General features: G+C 47.0%; 1 protein-coding gene across 5 annotated transcripts in view; it reads left to right on the top strand.

Moving 5' to 3' along the window:
• Positions 1 to 23,284, top strand: part of LOC115575433 (brain-specific angiogenesis inhibitor 1-associated protein 2-like) — a 68,972-nt gene that overhangs the window by 14,537 nt on the left and 31,151 nt on the right. For all 5 annotated transcript variants that reach the window (XM_030407508.1, XM_030407506.1, XM_030407507.1 and 2 more), the window contains exons 2-3: positions 4,125 to 4,200; positions 9,262 to 9,348. In XM_030407508.1, coding sequence (XP_030263368.1) covers positions 4,125 to 4,200; positions 9,262 to 9,348 — 163 coding nt within the window. The remainder of the gene's footprint in view (positions 1 to 4,124; positions 4,201 to 9,261; positions 9,349 to 23,284) is intronic.

Raw genomic sequence — 23,284 nt, forward strand, 5'->3', positions numbered from 1 at the left:
CGGCCCCGTGTCGGCTACCTTTGGCCCCGTCAGTGGGAGAGTGTGCCGTAATGATGCTGCAGCGGGCTCCGCGCTGTTATGTAATCCTCCCACCAGTTTGAAACACCACCACTCTTTTATCATAAAGCCTCGTATTAATGTAGGCGTGTGCACGACGACTACACACACACACACACACACACACACAGAGCACACATGCATGAGTGCGCGTGTGATCTCGCACACACACTCCCGTCCTCCTCAATGAGCTGCATCAGGATCAGGCAGAGCGGAGGAACATTAAGGAATAAACATTTCCTTAGCGAGGTCCTGAGGGAAGCGTTAGTCTTTTATCTTCCCCGAGGCAGAGCGAGGAGGGGGATACCTTCGTGATTGTGTGTGTGTGTGTGTGTGTGTTTGAAGATGGGATTCTCCCCCAATTATGCTCCAATCCTTGTAGTGCATTAGACTAACAGAGCAGGATGGTAAGCGAAAGGGAGCTGATTTGAGCACCAGTTGCAGCTGGAGTCGTTTACAGAGTCGGCTTTGGAATACGATTATGTAAAACAATGAGCTGACGCGATGACCTCTGTGGAGAAACGATCACTCTGTAGAGCATTAATGTGCTCGTCTTTACGTGAACCTCTCCTTCCTTCAGGACCCACCGTTGTTTTTAGAGAGTGAGCTGTCTGTCTCTGCAGCAGCTCGGTGTGCTCTGAGCTGCACAGTGCTCGAGTCCTTTGTTTTGCTCGAGGGGCCGAGCTGAGTTAACGGCAGCAGGGGAATTTAACCGGGAGGATGGCGACCTCAGAGTTCAGCCAGCCAATCACCATGGGGACCTGAGTAACAGCTCACCTTTTTCTTTTGTGCTTGCTGTGGTTACTCATTTACATTTTTCTGCCACAACAGCAGAGGCCGATTAAAGGAGAACTTCGGTCGATTTAAACATGCAGCTTCATTGCTCAAGCTACCCTTGACTTGCCAGCACCGAAGACGCGAACACATTTGGTCCAGCCATTACAGAGCTCCGTGAACGGAGATTTAGCATTGAACGCTAACAGCATGGGGTCAGAACTTTGCACTGTGTTTTAAGCGTCTTAACATGCTCCACATCTCACACCAAAAGTTATGCAACATCAGCAGACACCTTAGCACACAGCACTGTAGCATGTATGACTCAAAATGAATAAAAAAGTAGTTAAAACAGTGTGTTTGTTGACATCCGCGTCTTCCGGTAGCTAGACCAAACTAGCATATCCATCGAGTGTGCACTTAACAGGCTTAACAGGCTATTGTAAGGCTCATGGCTCATGACAGGCTGTAACATGGACATGTACATTATGAACAGAAACACGAAAATGCTGGAATACGTTTCCGTCTCCGCCAGTGAGGGAGTAAGTGCACGCTCGACGGATCGACTAGTTTGGTCTAGCTACCGGAAGACACGGATGTCAACAAACAGTGTTTGTGCAAGGAGCTACTTACCTGTTTGTTGACATCCGCTACAGGCTACAGTGCTGTGTGCTAAGGTGTCTGCTGATGTTGCATAACTTTTGGTGTGACATGTGGAGCATGTTAAGACGCTTAAAACACAGTGCAAAGTTCTGACCCCATGCTGTTATCGTTCAATGCTAAGTCTCCGTTCACGGAGCTCTGTAATGGTTGGACCAAATTTGTTCGCGTCTTCGGTACTGGCAAGTCAAGGGTAGCTTGAGCAATGAAGCTGCATGTTTAAATCGACCGAAGTTCTCCTTTAAGGTGAAGTAAAAATATGCTGCACACAAGTTATACCCTTCCTCGAGTTTAAACGATTAGACGATTAAGATAAAACATTTCCTGGATCCAGTTTTTTTTTTTGTGGTATGGAGGCGAGGTCCCTCATCTTCTGGTGGACAATGGACCATTGTTTGATCCTGTTTGAAACACAAACAATCACAATCGTAACAAAACTGTTGACTTTTAAGATACATAATCGGAAAGATGACTCACCCAACAGCCCTCATGTGTGACTCATTTATCACTCTGAGAACCGTAAGTGAAACCTTTAGCCGGTCCCAGGCAGGAACATCCTTTAACATAACAGCATCTGTCACTATTTCCAGACTTCATGTTATCATCTTTTTATCAGATACTTTCTCTTGGCCAAGGTGGCAGCCATGATGGTGTCAGTAACGTACGTTCTGCAGATCGTAACGACTCAAACGGGGTCAAAACATGAATCATCTCTTGCTGTTAACCACTGTACATTTTTTTTTCCTAAATGTAGTGAGGGAAACTGGAAGGGGCGGGACTTCACCTCTCTACTTCCACACTTAATAGACGATGCAAGGTTACTGACAGAAGGGGTACGCCATCGTAACGATTATGGCAATTGTGGGTTGCGATCAATCTTGAAGGCATCCGAAATCTACTTCTTCAGGCGAACAGTAGGGATTGTGATATTTACTGTCCTTGTACTTCAGTTTCCAAACTCAACATGACCTCATCTAGGAGTCCTGAGCGACCTGAACATACCAATAAAGTGTTGTAGCCAATGAGAGGTTTGTGCCGACTGGACGAATTGCTTCTCGTGACTCTTCCTTTGGGGGACATGTTGTAAAAAGTTCAACGTGAATGCAACTTTTTGTCCAAAATATTTGTAATTTAGATGTTTTTTATCAGCAATTATCAGCACAAATGAACAAATCTAATGTCTTAGAAACACTATAAAACGTGGCGAGCTGCAGCCTTTACAGCTGTAACTTTACTGACTCCACCTTCATTTTTACTGCCCGGGCCTCCAGTTGAAAGCACACTCGCGGAGAGAGGCGTAGTAAAATAGTTACTGTTGGTAATGAGAGCATCGGCGGTTCGTGTCTGACTCATTGGTGTTTCTGCTGTAGGTGGGTTATGCTGTACTCGAGCCACTTGAACTACGACTCATGACAGGATACACGCCGCAGCAAGCACAACGCCGCCCCGTCCAAATCCTGACTCTCATTAAACCCAACGACAGGCAGCGAGATGAAGGCAAAAAAACTAAAAAAAAAACGCTGAAGTAAGACCGAAGATGAGGCGCACACGATTTTCAGGTGGAGCTGCCGGGTTCGTCTCAGGCCGACACCGGTGGCACCTTGCCATGATATTCTGCCACGGTGTGGATCCGGGCTAGAAGTAGATTATTAAGTCCTCTCCTGCAGTATTGATGGCTTGTGTTTGGGAGTGCTGCTGCAGCAGTGTTGTGGTTGTCTCTCTGTCCCCTGGCTGTTCCTGACTCGCTGACTGGGGACCGGCTAATTGGAGGAAGCCCTGGAGGAGCACAGGAGGAAGAGGGAGGAGGAGGTGGAGGAGGAGAGGGCGTAGAGAGCTAGAGGAAACGATGATGGTGGGAGATGTCAGGCAGTCGTGCATTCTCCTGCATTTACACCGACTCCTCCTGCGGTGCAGTTAGACTCTGTACCTCCACAGTAACCCAGTGTACCGCTGATATAATTAAAACGAAATGTCACGGCGGTAATTTCAAGTCTCCCATCTGATGAATTGTGGCCAACAGCATCATATATCACGTCCATATGTTGAATATAAACTGCCCTGTCCTCCAGCAGCCCTAATTAGTCCTCCCCGTCCATCATGTAACACTCCACAGGCTGTGGAGCGTACGCATCCCCTGCCAATGCAAATTTCACTTTGTCCGTGAGCTTGTTTTTAGTCCACGAGTGCCTCTCCCCACTCCCCCGCCTCCATCATCCACCCCCATCCTCTCCCGCAACCTCCCACCTGGACTACAGTATATTTCTCCCAGCGAGAGAGAGGAGGAGGGGGGGGGGGGGGGCGACAGGAACGTGGGAGGAGGGAAGCCATTCCTGCCCTCATTAACATTCGACACAACCGCCGAGAGAGTGTCCAGAGATGTCTGTCGATGGCTATTTACTCCGCGAGAGACGGATTATGTGCAGCTGAAGGAGTGCATGTGTGCGTCACAGAGAGAGAAGGGGAAGAAGAAAGTGCCAGAGAGGATGAATAGAGCAACGTTCAAGTCTTTTCTCTGCTGTGGCCTTGACCCCCCCCCCTCCTCCCTCCTCCCTCCTCCCTCCTCCCTCCTGTGATCTGTTGATGATAAGCGAAAAAACCACAACCTCCCATCCATCTCTTGTTTTCTCTTTCAGACCATCATGGAGCAGTTCAACCCCTGCTTACGGAACTTTGTTGCCATGGGGAAGAACTACGAGAAGGCCCTCGCCAGTAAGTCCTTTTTTTTTTTTCTCTCATTTATTTTCTCTGTGCAGGTTTAGGCACTCGGCCAAGCCCCCCCACTCACTCCGTCTCTTCCCCTTCCTCTCTCTCTCTCTCTCTCCTCGGCCATGTGTAGATCTATCCACCTATCTTTCTTTCATGCCTTGGGATTTTAATCTTCTTGCCAAAAGGGCCAGGCCTTATCATGTTATGCACAGCCTTTTTGGCTTGGCTTGTAAATTGTAGGTTGGGGGGGGATGTGTGTATTCGAGGGAAAACACAAAAGGCCTCTAATCAGATGCAGAGGTGAGGATGGCTCCCCGTCAACAGTCTAACTCTTAAAGGAAAACCTGCAGATCTACAGTTTGTCGCACCTTCACCAGTTGCTTCCTCTTAGATGTTGTTATCTGGAGAATCCGTCGTGGCGGGCTTCAAGCTGTGCACTGATATCTGAACCACACTGACACGAGGAAACGGGAGTGTCACGATTTCAACTCGGCTAAAATTCAATCAGAATCGGCTTTTTAGATTCAGTCGTTGAACTCAAAAGCAGGATTTGGCGATTCTCTCAGCGGTTTGTTTCCCCCCCTCCACCTCCCGCCTACTTGTACTCGCCCGAAAGAGAAGAACAAAAAAAATCCACTTTAAACAATTCAAAGGCGACAGAGCCGACTTACCACCAGCCTGCAGCTCGAGCAGACATTTATTCTGACTCAAACAATATCGGCGATGTCGGGTTTATTGTTTTTCTTTTCGAGGAACGGGTTTACTTGTTGGGGAAGAGCTGAACAGAACTGATAACAGTACCGTAGATCCTTGGTAGATTTATTTGGGAGCAGAGTTCAGATTTAAGAAACTGATCTTTGTAACAAACTGAATCTCTATCTTTTGGTGAATGTTCTTCTTTCTCCCCAAGGATAAGGTCAAACTGTTGCTGTAAGATAGCTTTGTTTAAAGAAGTTGCCAGGACATAAAACCAGTGAATCAGTCCAAGGGGGAGGGGAGTCTGCGGGCTTTTAAACTCTGCAAACTGTTGTTACGATTGCTTCAAGTTGACCCAACATCCACGGTTATCGACAGATGGTTTCATCCAACCACATGCCAAGTATTTTTTGGAAAGTACCTGGCCCTTTCCAAACTGGTTTTGCAGACAACTTCCCAGATACTTCACTGTAAGAAACCATAGTTCGTCAGGTTACTGACTTGGTAACAATGTGCCAAAACTTTCCTCCAAAATGCCCGTCCCCCTTAACACAAGGCAGAGACCCCCTTAATCCAGCTAATCCAGAAATGAGAGGAGCTTCTCCCCCCCCCTCCCCATGCCTGTTGCTTATTTCCCCTGTCACACACACTGTAACTAATCCTGGCCTTGGTGTAGGTAGGAGACAGACTGGTGGGGCCTCGTTGAGCCATTAAAGACCCACTTTGCAGGATTGGCTCGACCAAAGGGACTAAGAGGCTCTGATGTGCAGGGGGGCAGAGGTTGGGATGAGAATACTTCCGCCCATATGGCTGAACTCGCTGAAATTATTTAACACCAGCCATCATGAAAATGCCAAGAAATGTCTCCCTGGGTAGGCCTGCTAGATCTGGATGAAGGGGCATATTCCAGCAGTCAGTCGCTAAATCTCACAGCGTTTGGTAGGTGTCAAAGTAACAGATGCATACAAGTGAGTGACTCCGACTGCCCACCGAACACGGCCCGGAGCTCGTTACACAAGCCCCCCTGTCAGCGCCACGAGGACGGTGTAGGCGCAGGAAATGATCGTCGTCCTGATTAAGAGATGTGTGGTTCTTCCTCCCTCTCCTCCGGAGCGACGGATGAGTGACGGATCAGCAGCTCCGAGATGAGCCCCTCCTCCTGCCGACTGTCTGCCCGCCTCGCAATCAGGGATCCGGTAATCCTCTCCGTCTGTCTGTGTGAGCCCCTCGCCGCACATTTCATTAGGCAGAAGTAAAGTATCCATACAGATCCAGCTTATCTACTCAGCCACCCTTCAGCTGCACACACACACGGACACACACACACACACACGCCACAGAGGCAGCAGCATCGGCAAGAAGAAAGTGTCCGTTGCTTAGAGATCACTTTGAAATATCTGCTGTGGCCGCCACAAACCTACTCGCGCAAACCCCCCCACCACACATTCACACACTCACATCAAGGCAGGCGGGAGGTCCGCTCGGCATAATGAAGAAGAAATCAGGCGTGGTGCTCTGGATGGTTCTCTGTTCTCAGGTGTTCCCCCAGCAAGAGGGGAAGGAGGAAACACATGCCATCCTCTGCCTTTGACTCAGCCGTAATTGGGATTAGCATTAGCATATGTCGCTCACCCTCCGAGCGGAGCTGCGAGGGCTTCCAGCCTGGGAGACTCCCTCCATCGCCGCGCTGCATCTGTCTGCTGGAATTAGCCTGCCCCTGTCAGGCTATTGTTGTAAATGTGTCTCCTCACCTGGCAGCTGTCTGCAGGCACAGGGCCCATCTGTCACCCGGGCCGCCGTTGGGTTCACCTCCAAAAGGCAGCGGCCATTATTCAGCGGAGACGGGCCGGACTGGCGGGCCGTGTGGCAGAAATCACCGGGAGACGACTCTGCCCTGCGTGACCTTTGTTGGCCGGCACAGCTGCAGCTGGAATAACAGGGACTGAGGTGGATATTGATCCATCCTTGGGAGAGAGGAGGAGATATGGCCGCTGATTAGGATTAACCTCGCTTGTTGTTTTTTTTTGCGTTCGCTCAAGATGTAGAGCAGAGGTCAGGCGTCGTGTGTGACATCCTGTTTCGGTGACCCCTTGAACTCTCTTTGTATTCAGCGAATTAAACAGGAGTTGGGCGACCTCGTTAGATCATGGAGGCAATTAAGAGTTTAACTATTCATCGATGCTGCAGAGAAGGAGTCGAGCGCTTCCCCCCCCCTGAAAAACCGCTTCAGCCAAAATCTGTACGTCACACCTGAAACTGTCGGACATCCATCGTTGCAACCCCAGCAGGGTGGAGCGATGTCTGTACGAGTGTATGAGCTGTAATCCATCTTCCAATCAACCGCACCCCCCCGGGTCACCGTGCCACCCCGCTGTCTGGTGTTCAGACATATTGACAAAAGAGATTAAATAGAATGGAAGAAGGAAAAGGCCAGTGGTGTCGAACAGCATGCGGTTAACAGCGTGACATTGTTGTTTCTCTGGCAGGCAAATATTGAATTCCAGTGGTCCACTCGGTCGCGGATAAAAAAAAAAAATGAGTTTAGGAATGAAAAGTGGCCGGAAATTGACTCCAAACACCAAACAGTTTGATTCAAACACACACAAGCACGAAGTCTGGTCGGCTCGCTGCAGTGTGTGCTGCTGCAGCTAAACGTGGTTAATCTATTAATTGTTAACAATGATCATTTCCCTGAGCTCAAAGTTCTGCTTTTAATTGCTCCTTTCGTCCAACCGGCAGTCCAAAATCTAAATACTTTTAAGTAGCTTTCACGAAATGCAAAGAAAAGCAGCAAATCCTCACGTTTAAGAAGCTGGAACCAGCAAATCGTTGACATAATTGCTTAAAAGTGCTCGAAAAGCTTTCGATTTCATCTCTTTCATCCACTAATGAGTTAACAAAAACGTGGCACTGAAGCAAAAATGTGAAGTTTGGCGCAGGATTCACCGAATGACAGGAAATTTCAACTTAATTCCCTCTAAATATTAAACCTTATCGCTCACACGCACCTCGAGGTGGTAATAAACCGACTGTCTTTCTCATTACAACACAAAGCATGATGGAAAACACCTTTACTGTGCATGTGTGGCTCTCCCGTCAAGCACAAATTATCTGTCAGGAAATAATTTCCTCTTCTGCAATCAAGCACGCAGAAACTCCAGCAAGATGACGGCGGGTAATTATGAAGCGACATCAGCGGAGCCGGTATTCTCTGCTGCGAGAAGCTGTGATTCACTACTTGAAAAGCATCTGAGAGAAAAAACAGAACCGCGGTGGAAGGAAAGACTGCGAGTGTTTAAGCGTCGCGGGGCCCGACTGCTGTTTACGTGAAGCGACGATGAACGATGCGAAGTGTTCGTCTTTTTCCAAACGTGTTAAGACGGAGCGTCGTAACCTCTGCCGGAATGTAAATAAACACATGTATTCCAGAAGTGCACTTGGAGTACAAAGCTAAGAAGAAGAAAAATATGATGCATCTCGTCAGCAAATATTGTATTTTCAATTCACTACACTTGGCTGAGAACCGTGAATCTGAACGATGAAGCGTTTCCTTTAGAGTTTGAGAAAATTCTCCCACTTTTTAAGATATATAAACTATTTAAAAACCCTCTTGGATTAGCCGGAAAGTACGTCCTCAAAGCTGCAAAACAGGCCTTTTTTCTTTAGACTTTTGAAATATGATGACGCATCGCTGCAGATATGAATACCTCACAGGGTTCCAAGTCGGCTTTTCCACTGGTAGCACAGGTCCGACAACCTTTTTTTTCCATTTTGGCTGCACCATTTTTTTAATGTTTGCATGCGGCATCAGGTTTCAAAGCAGTTTTATTGAGCAGTTCCCTCCAAACAATCCGTCTGTAATGTCGTTTAGCAGCTTTCTGAACAAACTGATTTTGGCTAAAATGCTGCTAGCATCCTCGCGAGGTGTGCTGACACGAGTGACATCATGTGTGATAGAGTAGAGCTCCTCCTAGCTTAATGTTATTAAGTTAGCTGCCGTGTAGGGTTATCAGGTCGTTAAGATGTACACTCAACGAGCTGACGCCTCGTTAGGGTTAACCACCAAGTCTGAATCTGTTGTTGTGGAGCTGCTGGTGCTTCAGACTCTGCAGGGCGAGGTTTCTTTGAACTCCTTTCTAAAAAAAAAAGGTTGCGTGTGTGACCTTTTTAGCCGCTGCCACTGTTTAAAGTAGTGACAAAATGAGTTCAAGCTTCAACACCAGCAGAAAAAACATCCAAAAACATCCGATGTAAGAGTGAAAAACTGCTGCTTTTTCTCAAGTAAATGGATCTGAGCACTTCCTCCACCGCTGACTGTAACGTTTCACGTGATAACCTTTTTTGTTCTTGCTTCTCTTTTATCTCCAGATGTGACATTTGCAGCCAAAGGCTACTTTGATGCTCTGGTCAGAATGGGTGAACTGGCCAGTGAGAGTCAAGGATCCAAAGATTTGGGTAAGTGACTGCTCTCACCTGATGACCTCACCTGTTTTCCGTCTCTCTCTCTCTCTGTCTGTCTGTCTCTTCGTGTGGTGGCGTTTGGCCTCGGTCACGCCGGCCTCTCTAACAAGCAGCATCAGTTCGTCATACACCGACGTCATCCAACATCAGCTTCCTGTGCAGGGGAAGCTTTGAGAGGGACGCGTGTGGGTTGATGCAGGAGGTGTTTTTTTTTAATTAGAACTCTTGACTGAATCATTTTAGTTCCCGAAGCCGTTTTTTTTTTTTTTTTTTTTTTTTTAGATTGTGTCCTGGAGGAAATGAGAGATGTCATCAGAGATAGAAATAGGTAACAATAATGAATGCAGCTCAGCTCAGCTCAGCTCGGCGAGGTGAGAGCTGATCATCATTTATTTACAACAGCATAGAAGACGGAAGATTGATTTTGTGGAGAAGCCTTTTTTTTTTTTTTTATGTGAGTTTGCCAATCTGATGCATTTCCAGTGTCGTACTGACTCTGTGTTGAAAAATGTAGCCAGAAGTGTTAAAGTCATGTCAGTGAGATGCGACTGCCTGCCTGTGTGTGTGTGTGTGTGTGTGTGCGCGCTCAGGTTACAACCACAGAGGTCAATTGGAGAACCACACCTGGCACCTCTCATAACGAGTGGTTTCCTTGGTGATCGGTGTGTATTTGCTGTCGCCGGCTCCTGGGAAATCAGCTCCTGTTTGAAGAGACTCCCTCTGCGCTGATTGTGCTTTCGACTGCTTGATCTGCGTGGAAGTAGCTGTTGATTTGACGGGGCCTTTGTTGCTCGCGAAGCTGAGAATCCAGTTTGGGTTTCCTCCAGCCCCAGCCAACAGGGACCGACATGAAAGTACTCGGCAGGATGTTTTATTCAGCACGCGGCCCTCACTCCATCTCTCTCTATCTCACAAGCCTCTGTGAGGTTTTCTCCCATTGATTCCGATTGTTTTACGCCGGCGTCTCCGTGTTGAACTGAGCCTCACTTACAGTAGTGGGATCTTCCCAAGGCAAAGGCAACCTCAGCTGAACTGTCGCGAAAAAGACAGCAGCGTGTTTGTGATCCGACTGATGGCTCGAGGCGCGCGACGCGGTCGTTGTAACGGCAGGGGGAGTCGACGTTTAGCGGTTTTATCACGTATGTGCGTCTCAATCTAAACGTTGATGAGTTATACTGCACACTTTCTTAGTTCTCATGATTGTGTCATGGATGTATAAAAAGAGAAGAAGGATGCCGACAGAGTGGGAGTGTTTCTGGGGATTAGCGTACAAAAACCCAACTCAGTAACTTTATTTGGATGAAACTGGATTGTAATTTATGGAGAAAAAGTCTTATGATGGTTGCTAAGCCCTTAACTCTGGACGGATGGCTTTACCTGTTGCTAAGGTAACTGCTAACTGCTGCCAACCTGCCAATAAACACCATCAGACCAGGGCCGTCTGCAGCCTCAGAGACTGACGGAGGCCGGTTACAGATCGATGGAGCTCCCTGATGGACAGATATTTGTAGCTTTGCTCCTCGAGTGCTAATGCGGCTGGTTGTTGGGTTGTTAGCTCGTAGCCGTGCGGCTAGCGGTCCTATTTGCCTTCTCAAACCCAGTCAAAACGAATTCCTCGTTAAATCCCTGCTGTCGAACGTCCGTCTTCTCCGAGACTACGTTGTTCAGCGTCGATCACTGTGGACTGTCAAGTGTTGGTGAACCGCTAGCTCCATGGCAGGGTGCATAATTGTGCTGTTGGCTACTGTAAAGGCTGATCAATATTCCTAGCAAACAGTACTCCACTAGCTGTTCAATGCCAACTCAACCCTCAGGACACAAAAATGCCAATTCTGGAAGTTGTGCTATAGGCGTGTGTGTGTGTGTGTATCAGTTTCTCCACCTCTTTTGTCACAAGTGTGTATGACGGAACTGAAAACCGAAGCCGTGCCTGCAGGAGGATCTGCGAGGGGACTGGATGTTTGCAGTGACTCATCCTCCTGGTCATCTTCTCTCTTCATATCTGCTGTAGCTTGATGAACACAGACAAAAGCAGACAAAGACTGAATCACTCCGTGCAGCAGTGAGGTTGCGTTGTAGCTAAAGATATTCGCTGTATCACTGCTCGTCTCCGGCACAATGCAGCAGCTACACCCGACACTTCCCCACACCCCCTGCACGCCACTGCGCCTCCCGAGGGAAGGATCGCTGTTTGTTTTTCCAGCTCCACCTGCTCCGGGGTCCCCACCCATGAGGTCGGCGTCGGTGCCCTGACCTCCTGTCAGTGCCTGTTTCCTGTTTATCCGGTCGCGCTCAGAAACATCCACAGAGTCGTACTGGAGGATAGCAGAACAGACCACAGCCTGCGTGTTTGGCGACACGGAGAATAAGGGTGGGAGATTTAAATCTGAACTCAGTCAAGAGCTTTTAAATCTCCCTTTTGTGATTAATCCTGAGATCTTAAAGAGATGTTTGCGATGCGAATAAAACCAGGAAGGGAGTATATATTTCCCACACGGACTGCGTCTCAATAGATGTTTTCACCCACCTCTAATCTGTGTGTGGAGATCTTAAGAGTGAAAAAACCCCGTCGAGGTTTTATTTGGGGCGTCTCAGGTTTCTCGTGCCATCGCACTCAGTCGTGACGAATAAGGAACGAAGCCTGCAGGTCTGACAAGTGAAGCCATTTCAGAAAAGCAGTATTTCTAATGATCAGGAGGAGAGGGGGCTCTAATGGTTGTGGAAAGGAGCCCTTTGAGAAAATTACCCAATATCTCTCTTGATTTATTACCTTTTTATCAACTCGAGCGAATTTTTTCATGGCGCTTTGCCGCCGTTCACACTGACATCATGACGTTAAAGTCGCTGATGTCCGGACGTTCATGAACAACAATGGAGGAGAGGATAATAATCACTAACCGTGCAGATATATACATACGATAGGACATCTACTCGTACCGATGCCAAGACCAAGAGGGAAGTGAGTGAGAAAGTCAGGCCAGCTGGTAAGTTTTGGAAAAACGTCTCTGCCCAGCACAGCACAGCTCTGATCGACCCGAAATCTAAGCATTTTTAAAAGTTGTTTGCTTGTCGTCCGTTGGTCTGAACGCGACATAAGCCATCGTTGCTACCGTGGCACACCAGCTAGGGCTTTTTATTCTAAGAGTCTCCGTGTGTGCAGCAGTTGTGAGACGAATAAAAGTTCATCATCTTCGTTCAGACTACAGAGCCTTTTCTTACCTTCATCATTTCTCATAGTTGCAGCTTACAACCCTCAGCTACGGCATTTATGAACACAGAAAGGGTTTGATTGACCCTAAAGAATCGTCCGCTTTCTCTCTTTTTGTGGCGCATGCTCGCTCCTCCCTCGTACGTTCATGGGTTTGAGCTCTCGTTGCTGCTCTTTAAAGCCCGTTAATTCCATCGAGGCTCGGTGAGAGACGGGCTGCAAATGGTCCCACCTACACACCTAAGAGTCGGCAGCTGCTCTCCATCTCTTTCCTCCTCCCTTCTCTCTCTCTCTCTCTCTCTCTCTCTTTTCTGTTTTTTATTTCTTTCCCTCCTGTCTTTTACACACACACACACACACACACACAAACAATATGCTTAAAACAGGGATTGCATTTACCTTGTGAAATAATGTCGTCTGTCGCTGTTTTTTTTTTTTTGTGTATTTATTACCAACGAATCGACGTGCTCTGCGCCCCTCAGATCACACCGTGTTCCCACAGCGATGCCTCTTCTACTTATACGGTTGTGTGCAGGGTTTTTAAATTCTTTTTTTTTTTTTATTTGTTCCATGCATAAATCTCCCGTCATCGCCGTGTGTTTATACAGTACGAGTGCTCTTTTAATCCACTTGTGTATATCTCCGCCTAAAGAGACAGAATCTCTCTCTCTCTCTCTCTCTCTTACTCGCCAGCCCCACTACTCCCACACACTCCCTCCCACAGATCCTCCTCTGGTTGGGCTAATCATCGCCTGTCACTTTGCCACCCACACACACACACACACATGCATGCACACACACACTACGGCACACACGCTAACGCACACACCTGCCCTCCCTCCCTCCCTCCCTCTGCTTTTCTCCCATCCTCCTCTTCTTTTATCCCTCTCCATGAAGAAGGAGTGAGCCCTTATTACCTCAGTGACATCTGTGGCTTTTCCAACCCATCTAGGGAAATACTGGGGGGAATGTCGAGTTTTCTGCGGTCGGGCGTATTTACGACGATCTTTAGCTGACCGGCTCGGCTCCGTCGTGTTTATGCTCGTCTGAACTCGGGAGGCTTGTTATTCACGACCCGACCCCGAAGCCAAATGGGCAATTTACAGGCTTTAACTCCCCCTGTAATTCTCTCAGTGTTTTGATTTGTCATCATTCGAAGGGCTCCTTTTAACTCGGTTCCCAACCAATCAAATCTAGGAGTTTTATATTGCAGGGGAACACACATCGTTTGTTTGATTGAGTTCAAACACAGCTCATGCAGCCGGCCCTAAACTACATCGCTGAATTAAACGGCCGGTGCGTCGCGTCGAAACAGAACAGAAGACGTAAAGGACCCTGGAGTGACGGGAGCTGTTGTCTTCATCGACAAACAACCGCCGTCGCCGATCAGAAGTTTATGCGACGTGACTCAGGTGGAAATGTTTACAGATGAGGAGGAGCTTCAACGTTTCTCCCCCCGCAACTTCTAGCGCCACGCGACCAGAATGACACGTTGACTGTGTTTAAATCAGCCCAGCACGAGATCAATAAAGCGCTGATGCAATATTGGGTTAGAAAAGCGGGTCAGAAATCCCCCCGTGGGTGTCGAGTAAAATTGCCCCAGCACTGCGTTCGTGCTAAATTGACCCAACACGAGTTAACTTTGACCCAGTGTGGGTTTTTTTTTTTTTAAGCGTGACACTTCCTGACAGAGCTTCTCAACTGGTTTGGTTTCATGATTATCATTTCACCATCAGCTCACCAGTTTCCTCATTTTTTTGTGTAAGCAGAGAGAAGAACAGCAGCACGGTTAAAGGGCGACTTCACCTCCTTTTAAACAACTGCTACTGAAAAAAGAAGTATGAAGCCTTTTGTGGCTCCAGAGGAAGCAAAGTGCAATCTGATAAATTCCCCTCCAGTGATGTCACCCAGTGGCTAATTTGCATTGTGGGTAATGCAGGCGCTAGCTTTTGAAACGGAAGTAGAATGATATGTGGAATAAAAAAATGTGATATCTCTGCTTCTGCTGTATCAATCATGATGATTTAATCCATCCAAAATGTGTCCAACAGTGTTGTAGGAGTGGAGGACTAAACACACACTGACTACATTACCCACAATGCAACTTGGCTATCCCTGGAAGCATTTTTTCCAGATAACATGCAGCTTCATCTGGAGCCACAAAAGTCTTTACACTCCTTTTTTCTACTCTTTAAAGGCACAATATGCAAGTTTTTACAATCCAAAACTACCAAACACGATCACCAAAGTGTGAAGAAACAACAGTTTTGACATTGTGACACGTGTGTATGGTGTTGCAGAGGTTAGCATGCTAGCCAGCTAGCTCTGGTCTATCCTGATCCAAAGCTCTCGTGCTAGCAGTGCATACATCAACACTTCCCCCAGCGCTCCGATCTCCCAGTCCGGACTGCTAGCTGCACGGCTAACTGAGCTAACTCGCTACTTGATATGTGGCCAGTTCTTACACTCTGCACCTTTTTAACTTGGTGGCATGTAATGGATCAGATGTTATGGTGCATTTTAGGGAACAACGTCCGCTGCAGTCTGAGGCCAGGCTGGTTTGCTTACTGTGTTTTTGAATTTGAATGCATTAATTTCCCCCCGAAAGGATCATTTGCATAGAAAACAAGACCAGCAGACCTAAAGTTAGTTCATAAGACCCAATTTTATGCACAATTTACTTTCTGTCCCAGTTGAATCTAACGCAGTGACTGAACAGTAGAGAGGTTACGTGTGGGCAGAAGGGAAGAAGGTTTTCTGGCAGCGGGCCTGTTGCAGCTCGCCGCTGTGGTCAGCCTGAGCTCGTCGTGTCCTCAGGTGAAGTGGAGTTGAGAGCTGCTGTGCGCTCGGCCGGGCGTGTTCCACTCTGCTGTCCTACATGGATAGTGTTTCACTGCTGGAAGTTTTTAAAGGATTAGCGTGAAAGTCGGACTCCAAACTGAGAACTAGCCTGATTCCTGTGCCTGCGTGTAATCTCTCCTCTCCTTTCGTCCTCAACAATTAAACCAACAGACTCCCTCTCGAGGCCTTTTTTGGCTGATTAGTCTGTTTTTTTCAAGCAACCTGAACGTGGAATGTAAAGTGCTTACAGTTCAACCTCGCCAGCCAGAGGAAATCAAATATCTTTCTCCCCTTTTATCGACTTCTGTAACCTCGCTAATTGCTACATTTTAATAACACACACGTATGATTCAGCACGAGGACGTTTCCTTTGGGAAATTACATGCATTAGAGGTAAAACTGGGGGGTTGCATTAAAGTTCAGTCAACCGCTGATTTGCTTATGTTGCTGCAGGGTGGAGGGGCTGCAGGGGGGATGGAGAATAAAAAAAACCATAGCCCACCGAGTAATTACCTGAGGAGGGAAAAAAAAAAGGTTCACACACACAAATGAGGCTGCAAACTGATGTTGCATAATTGTCTTTTTTAAGGTTAATGGATCGGGGACGTGAGGTTTAAATCTCTGCCGGTAAATGAACACCGTCAAAGGCTAAATGACGCGATTCTGTTGACATGTCGGCGTGTTTGAATGATGACCCACGAGAACTCGCGCTGTATACACACAGCTCTCTCTCTCTCTCCCTCTGTTTCCCCTCTCTGTCTTTACTCTGGCCTACCTCTCTCCTCTTCCTCCTCCTCCTCCTCCTCCAGCACCTGTCCCTGTTTAAATGAGAGCAGAGGAGCTCTTTTCTTAGCTCCGTGCCACCATCCCAGGGGTCCCTGCCTTCTCCTGCTCTATTTCTGAGGCGCGCGCTGCATGATGGGAAGCCAGTGGCCCCCTACACTCTCCGACGTCTCCGCTCGCTCACGGTGCCCTTCATCCGTTTCGTGGCGATGACATGTAGCTGAAGGTGAGCTGGGATGCAGCTCAGGTGGACGCCGGAGGAAAACCACACACAAAAAAACCACACACGCCTCTGTGCGTTTCCTTCCAGCGCGCGCTGGCGGGAATAATCGATGTATTTACAGTCTGCATCGCCGTCGCATGCGACGATGCAAAGCACCACAGCGCGGTCGGACCAGTACGTCCACCTTTCGGCTGATATGTCGGTGTGATGTGTGTGTGCATCAGCGTTTCTCAGGTGTGTGTGTGTGTGTGTGGGCTTTAGATCGTTGTCTGTCAGGATTACACAAGAAGCAGCGGACCTGAACTCAAACTGAACTCACGTGTGCTAGCATAGTTGCTAACAGCAGCAATATGTTTCTGTTTCAGTCCTGCACTTTCAGCGCACTCGTTCCCAGTTTGAGTCCGGCTGCAGCTAACGATGTTTCATTATCGATTAATCCTCCGAAGTCAAGGATGGATATAACATCAGTATGGTAATATATCGTACTGCTTCCTCTTGTGGCAGATTATCTATACCCCGGCTTTAAATATAGATATTTCTAATGCAACATGCAGGTGCTCGAAGCAAATCCACTGACACAACGTGATGTGTTCACGTGATGGATGAATGAATGAATGAACAGGGACAAGTTGCAGTCAGTGTGTGTGATAAAGAGTCACACTGACACCGCAATGCAGTGAATACAAACATAATTTGCCTTTTAGGGGTATTTCATAACGTATCTTTATTCTTGAAATGTATCGACTGTTGGAGAATCACCGACTCTGTGACTCTCACCTCTAGTAAAGTCTGTAAACTGTCAAAGAAAATTCCCAAGAGCCCAAAGTGACGTCTTCAAGTTGATTCTTTTGTCCAACCAGCATTCGAAAAAACCCAAAGACTCTTATTTTAATGTCATCAGTGACAAAGAAGAGCAGCAAAATCTCCCATTTAAGAAGCTGGAAACAGACTGGAAAAAGAAGTCGATTATCAAAATAGTTGGAGATTTTAAAAAAGGATGATTTTCGACATTTTTGCTTGAAAAACAACTGAAATAATTGAGCATTTGCCTTTTCCAGCTTCTTACATGAAAGTATTTCCTGCTTTTCTTCTTCGTTTATGACAGTAAATGAAAAATCTTTGGGTTTCTACATTTGAGAAGTTGAGAACCAGCAAATATTTGACATTTTGCTTTGCACAAAAGGAAACGATGAATCGATTATCAGGATAGTTGTCGTCTCTGCGCTGACTGGTTAATCAGCTGACTGTTGGAGCTGGTGGAACTGCAACAATTTGGATGAATTGATCCAAAGAAAACTGATCTGCCAACTTTTTTGACAGTTTGCTCACTATTTCAAGCAAAGATGTCAAACATTTCCTGGTCTCAGCTTCTTAAACGTGATGATTTGCTGCTTTTGTTTGTCATTTATGACTGTACATGAAGAGTCTGTGAGTTTTGGACAGCTTGTTGGACAAAAGAAGCAGTTTAACAACTGGAAACAAAGTAATAATCAGCAGATGAATCATTAGCTGCAGCCCAGCTTGAGATCTGAATGCCGTGTTTGACAACCCGTACTGACCCTGCTTTTCTTTGGGCCGGATCAAATAACGCGCTGAAAGCCGAAGAGCTCAGCGGTTTGTTTTGTCGCTCAGCCCCTCCTTGAGCCTCCATACCTCAACAGGTAGCTGCTTGACTTAATGCCTCCACTCGAGTGCAGAAGGCTGAGCGCGCCGAGCTGCACAGAAAACAGAGACGGTATCACTCGTTACAACCGCACTCTCCAGGGACTTTCCCCCCCATCACTCCTTCTTTTTGCCTCCCTCGCTGTCGCTTTCTCCGCCTAATTTGCCCCTAGAACAAAAATCGTGTCCTCTTTCATGTTTCTTTACTTTGCACTTCATTTAAAGACTTTGTCCTAAAAGAGCGGAGCGACAAAAACACCCAACGTCTCTAAAGGATTCCACGCCCGGCTTGTCACAAACACGCACACTATAATCTGCATGAAGCAGCCGGATAGCTGCTCTTAGTCCTGCCATCTTTTGTTTTGTTTTTTACTTGTCTTGCCATTATTTGGCTTTCTTCCCCTCCCTCTGTGTTTCTCTGAGGTTTCTCAAATCAATTGAAGTACGTGGAATTCATCACTTAGTGCTCTCAGCCACGAGGGAAAGCAGATATTTTCACCAGAGGAGTTTTTGTGCCGCAGTAATCAAACTCTCTCAAAAAAAAAAAAAAACGTCCCCTGAGAAAACTTGGGAGTCGTTTCCTGCTGCTGATTTTGCAGCGTTGTGCAGGTTTCTGTGAAATCGTCCTCCGCCGTACCCGAAAATCTTCTTTCAGTCATGTGTGACGAGTTTGTGTTTTGTGCCAACTATCGGGTTTTAGTTTAGTCCTCATGGAGACATTTTTACAGGGTGATCGCCCCTCTAGACTTGTCCATCAGCACCTCGGCAGATGACACGCGGCAGGTTAAGACACATCAGCTATGCAAGCGCAGCATCATCAGCTTATGCAAAATAAGGGAGTCAGGAATTCACGGATTGGAGAGCTGACATGTGCCAAAGTCCTGCTCCGCCTCTGAATTGGCTTCTTTTCTAGGAGAACTCATTGACTAGAATGTAATAACGGATTGCAAACCGGGGCGACAAATCACAAGAAAATATGAGGTGTCTGCTCTGATCCTGCCTCTAGGAGAGCAACCAATAAAGTTTGACCCACCTAGAGGAAGTGTTACGGATTAAGCGTGAAGGCTCATCCGACGCGGAGAGTTAAATGTGGGAGTTAACTCTTTGTTTTGCTGCTACTTCTATTAGACTTTTTAGCCACCAGATGTGGTTGGATCACACCGTCAGGGCAGCGCTACGCCTTCATCCTCTGAGGACGGACTACATGCTTCACTGCCTCTTGTGGTACAAAGTGGTATTACGTGACAGGACGGACTGTCATTAGTATGGATGTAGATCCTTCAGCTAATCAGCTCCTGCTAGACAGGATTATACTTTTTTTTTTTGTCATTCTTACGCCTAAAACTCAAAAACTACAGCTCCCATGAGGCTCTGACAGCCATTCTGTGGCCAACACCTCTGGGATATGTAGTTTTGAAGATTGCAACAAACTATTTGAGCTTTAATTATTATGATATCTATGTAAAATTGTTGAATACTAGATGTGTGAAAGAAATACTCGCGTCCAAGACTGGAGACAGCGTTGTTGCGCTCCAGCTTCTTGCTGTTATAAAACGTGTTGTGTGATTGAGGCGAGCGGAGCAGCGGCTTAAAGCGAGAGGCCAGGATTTTGGCTTGTTGATGCCAGATGGTTTGGATTTGCTGCGTTACAGTCTGATCCAGCAGACAATGCACGACAGCCCTACCTGAGAACCTCGTTAGAGTAAACATCCAGATTATTTTGCAACCGCGCCGTGGCCCACTTCTCCTCCTTTTCCCTTCGTTATGGCCTCGATGCATGACACCATTGCTGGACAAACTTATATTAGGCTAGTAGGTTGAACAGCTGCGATGGCTCGAGCTTCCGATTTTAGCAGCGTGTCATGCAAGTATCAATAGTCTCCTTCCCCCCTGTGAGAGGGTTTCATCCGGTTTCAGTGTGCGAGGGATGAACTGTGAGCGTGAGCTGCCCTCGCTTCCAGATGAGCCGTGTTGTGGTTTCACAGGGAGCGTACTCACACATGTGTACACAAACCTACGCGCTCCCGCAGCCACCCAGACTCTCAGTTATTATCTGCGTCTCGCACATTTATCCCGCTGCCCCATTATGCTTGCCCACTTTGTTTGTTTCCCTCGTGACTTAGCGAGCAAAGGTAGGTAGTTATTAACAACGCCACACACACACACACACTCCCCAGGCGGGACTCACTCCACTTCCCTCCCCAGGCTTGTGTACATGCTGATGTAATGATGGCTGATAGTAAAGGGCGGAAGTCTTCTGAGCGGCGTTTTTTTTTTTTTTTTTAACAACGCTTTGCAGCCGCTGCAGCGACCCCGGCATTATCCTGCTTCCATGACAACCCGTAGTGAATCCAGCTTGACCTTCAGCAGTGATTCAGTGTCTCTCCATCCACCTCCACTCCTCTCTGCTCCCTCCCTCCCTCCATCGCCGTCGCTCTTGTTCTCTCTGTTCAACTTCCACTTTTTATATATAATTTTTTTTTTCCGTAGCCCACATTCTGTTTTTCTGTTTTTCTTTTTCTCTACCTGTGTGGGTGTATCACCGCTTCTGTTACACAAGCAGTCAATACAGCTACACAAGCTGATGTCATCCTTCAGGGGGGGACAGTCTGTTCGTATGCAATCTGAGAGTCCTGCGTCCGTGCTTCCTTCTCTGACTCAGTGGTTTTTAAGCTAGCAGGCATGCGTCTGCTTGTTGCAGAGCTGCAGGTGCAGATCAACCTGAGCTCACCTCCTCACAAAGGAACTATTGTTTTTTTCCTCCCAGGCGGGGTTGAAGCCCAGCCTGGAAATCTTGATACACACACTCGCAAGTCTTTGAGGGTTTATTTACCGTGCGTGTGCGTGTGCGGTTGTGTATCTTTCTGTCAGAGTGTGCACAGCTCATGAAGCCTGTCACTGTGAATATCGACCAGCCTGTCATGTCCCTCTTAGCCGGTATGCGGATATCCTCGTCAGGCTGGCGGCTCTTCCACTAAGTCTCACAGGTTGTGTCATGCCTGCCAAATATTTTCTGTAGAAACAATAATGTTACACCAACACACTCGGATTTTCCACATCATGCCCCCTTCTATTGATTCTTGATTGAATTCTCTCCCGATATCGGCCCCTGAAGGATGCAATCCAATTTTCTGTTTCTGTTGTTGTGCAATATGATATCGGAAGTTGCCATGGCAACTATTTGCATCTCCGAAGTGTGAATATTTTCTCTCTCTCTCTCTCTCTCTCTCTCCTCCCTATGCTTTGGCACCGTACATTGTGCAGTAATGAAACTGCAGATGACAAGACGAGATCTCGCGCAGATTTCATTCATTCTTTACCTTTCTGGCTCCTCGCAAACACCCTGTCCTACTGCCAGTTCACTTGATGTGTGTGTGTGTACTTGTGTGTGTGTGTGTGTGTGTGTGTGTGGCACAGTGATGGCTGCTCATTTGTTAATTGATCCAGCTAGTTGAAGCAGCCAACAGAATGCCAGGGTTCCTAAGCCTTGAAGGGCTGTGATCAGGGATGAGTATCTATAAGCTGCTTAGCAGGCCTGCTGGGAAGTGACAGGATGCTTTGGCTCCTGTGAGGCTCAAGATCAGCGGGGCAGGTTGCACCACGGGGCCCCGCGTCACCCGGGCTGACTTGGGTGCAGCAACAAGAGTTAATGGAGCAGTGAGTGTCCTAAATTTAGCATTTAATGAAACGAACGTAACAACAATCGTTACTCTTCACTTAAGTCCCCCGTTAGCAGCATAGAAACAATTAATACGTGTTTATGATATACTGTAATGTATCTGTTAGCAGTTTTAAAGGTGCGGTATGTAATTTCTGCTGCTGGGGGGGTCTCTCAATCAAAACATGTACAACCAGCGTAGTGAGATGGAGCGTGGGATCATGGGAGTTGTTGCCCTTCAACGTCTTTGCCAGCGATAATTGGATAATTATGGCTAGCTAGCTGGTTAGCCACTCTGTTGTTTACTGCTACCTTTTCACACTTCCTGATCTATTACCTGGTGTTTCCCCCGAGTCATGTGCCTGCAGCCTTGACTCAGCCTATCAGATTTGTTTCTCAGATCAGATCTGAAAGGCGGAGAGTCCGCGCTGTGAGTCGTAAGCAATCAGATCGGTCATCGTCCGTGACGCAGCTTTCAATCTCACATTCTCGACAATCACGCCATAAAATCGTGGCGCAGACAGTTTTTAGATCTGATTTGCAAGGATCGCATTTCATGTGGTTGTTCTCCGGGCGTCCTGGATGTGCAAAAAACAAAACAAAACTGGCCATCGTAACCAGATACTGACAGACATCCAACTGAAACACACTGTTACCGTGAATGAAATGCTGATTTCTTTGGTTCGAACACTGTTGGAAACAAAGCGCTAGTTATTTTTAGACGTATTATATTTGTCTCGTCTTGTGGGCGGCCATAACGTAAGTGGAGGCCGCTGACAAACACTAAATATTTTGTTCTTTTAACGACATAATAAAGCATAAACTAAATGTTTAAATAGAGCATATAAATGCAAAATAAACAAGGAGGACTTGCAGTGGTACGGACTTCCCGTCAGAAATGTCCCTTAAGTGAAAACATCTGTCAGCTCTGAACACCTTTTTGCTTGATATTAACAACATTTTGTGCTCAGTTATTTATTCATTTGGTTTTTGGCGCGGTTGAAGTCAACTCTGTCACTTCTGTGTCGTCTGTCTGCAGCATACTGCTTCGTGTACGTGCTGTCTGTTTGGATGGAGAACAACTCCGAAGCCCTTTGGTGACGATTAAAGTTTCTTCTTCCAGTGACGAAGCACATTGAGACGCTTACTGTCCTGTGGACTGATTCATAAATGCTGTTTCAGTTTAAATTACCCCGATGTGACCTGTCACAACATTACTGATGCTTTCATCAGTGGCCACTTATTAAACTGCTTAAAGTCTTCACACTTAAATCAGTATTACAGTTATTAAAGTTTAATGAAAGTTCCTGAATGACTGAACGCAGTCTGCAAACCCGTCATTAAGACCAGCTGAGGGGCTTTGGACCTTCAGCGAAATGTGTGTGTGTGTGTGTCTCGTTTCTCTGTACATGCAGATCTCACCCTGTCTTTCCACCAGGTCTCTATATGTATATGTGTCCTTCGCTCAATGTCGCTCTTTGTGTTCCTTTTTCTCGACAATGCACTGCACATTCAGAAGAGGCAGCCTGTAGGTATATATGACGATTAAAAACAC

The sequence above is a fragment of the Sparus aurata genome, chromosome 23 (assembly GCF_900880675.1).
Source record: "Sparus aurata chromosome 23, fSpaAur1.1, whole genome shotgun sequence".
In the NCBI taxonomy this organism is placed as follows: domain Eukaryota; kingdom Metazoa; phylum Chordata; class Actinopteri; order Spariformes; family Sparidae; genus Sparus; species Sparus aurata.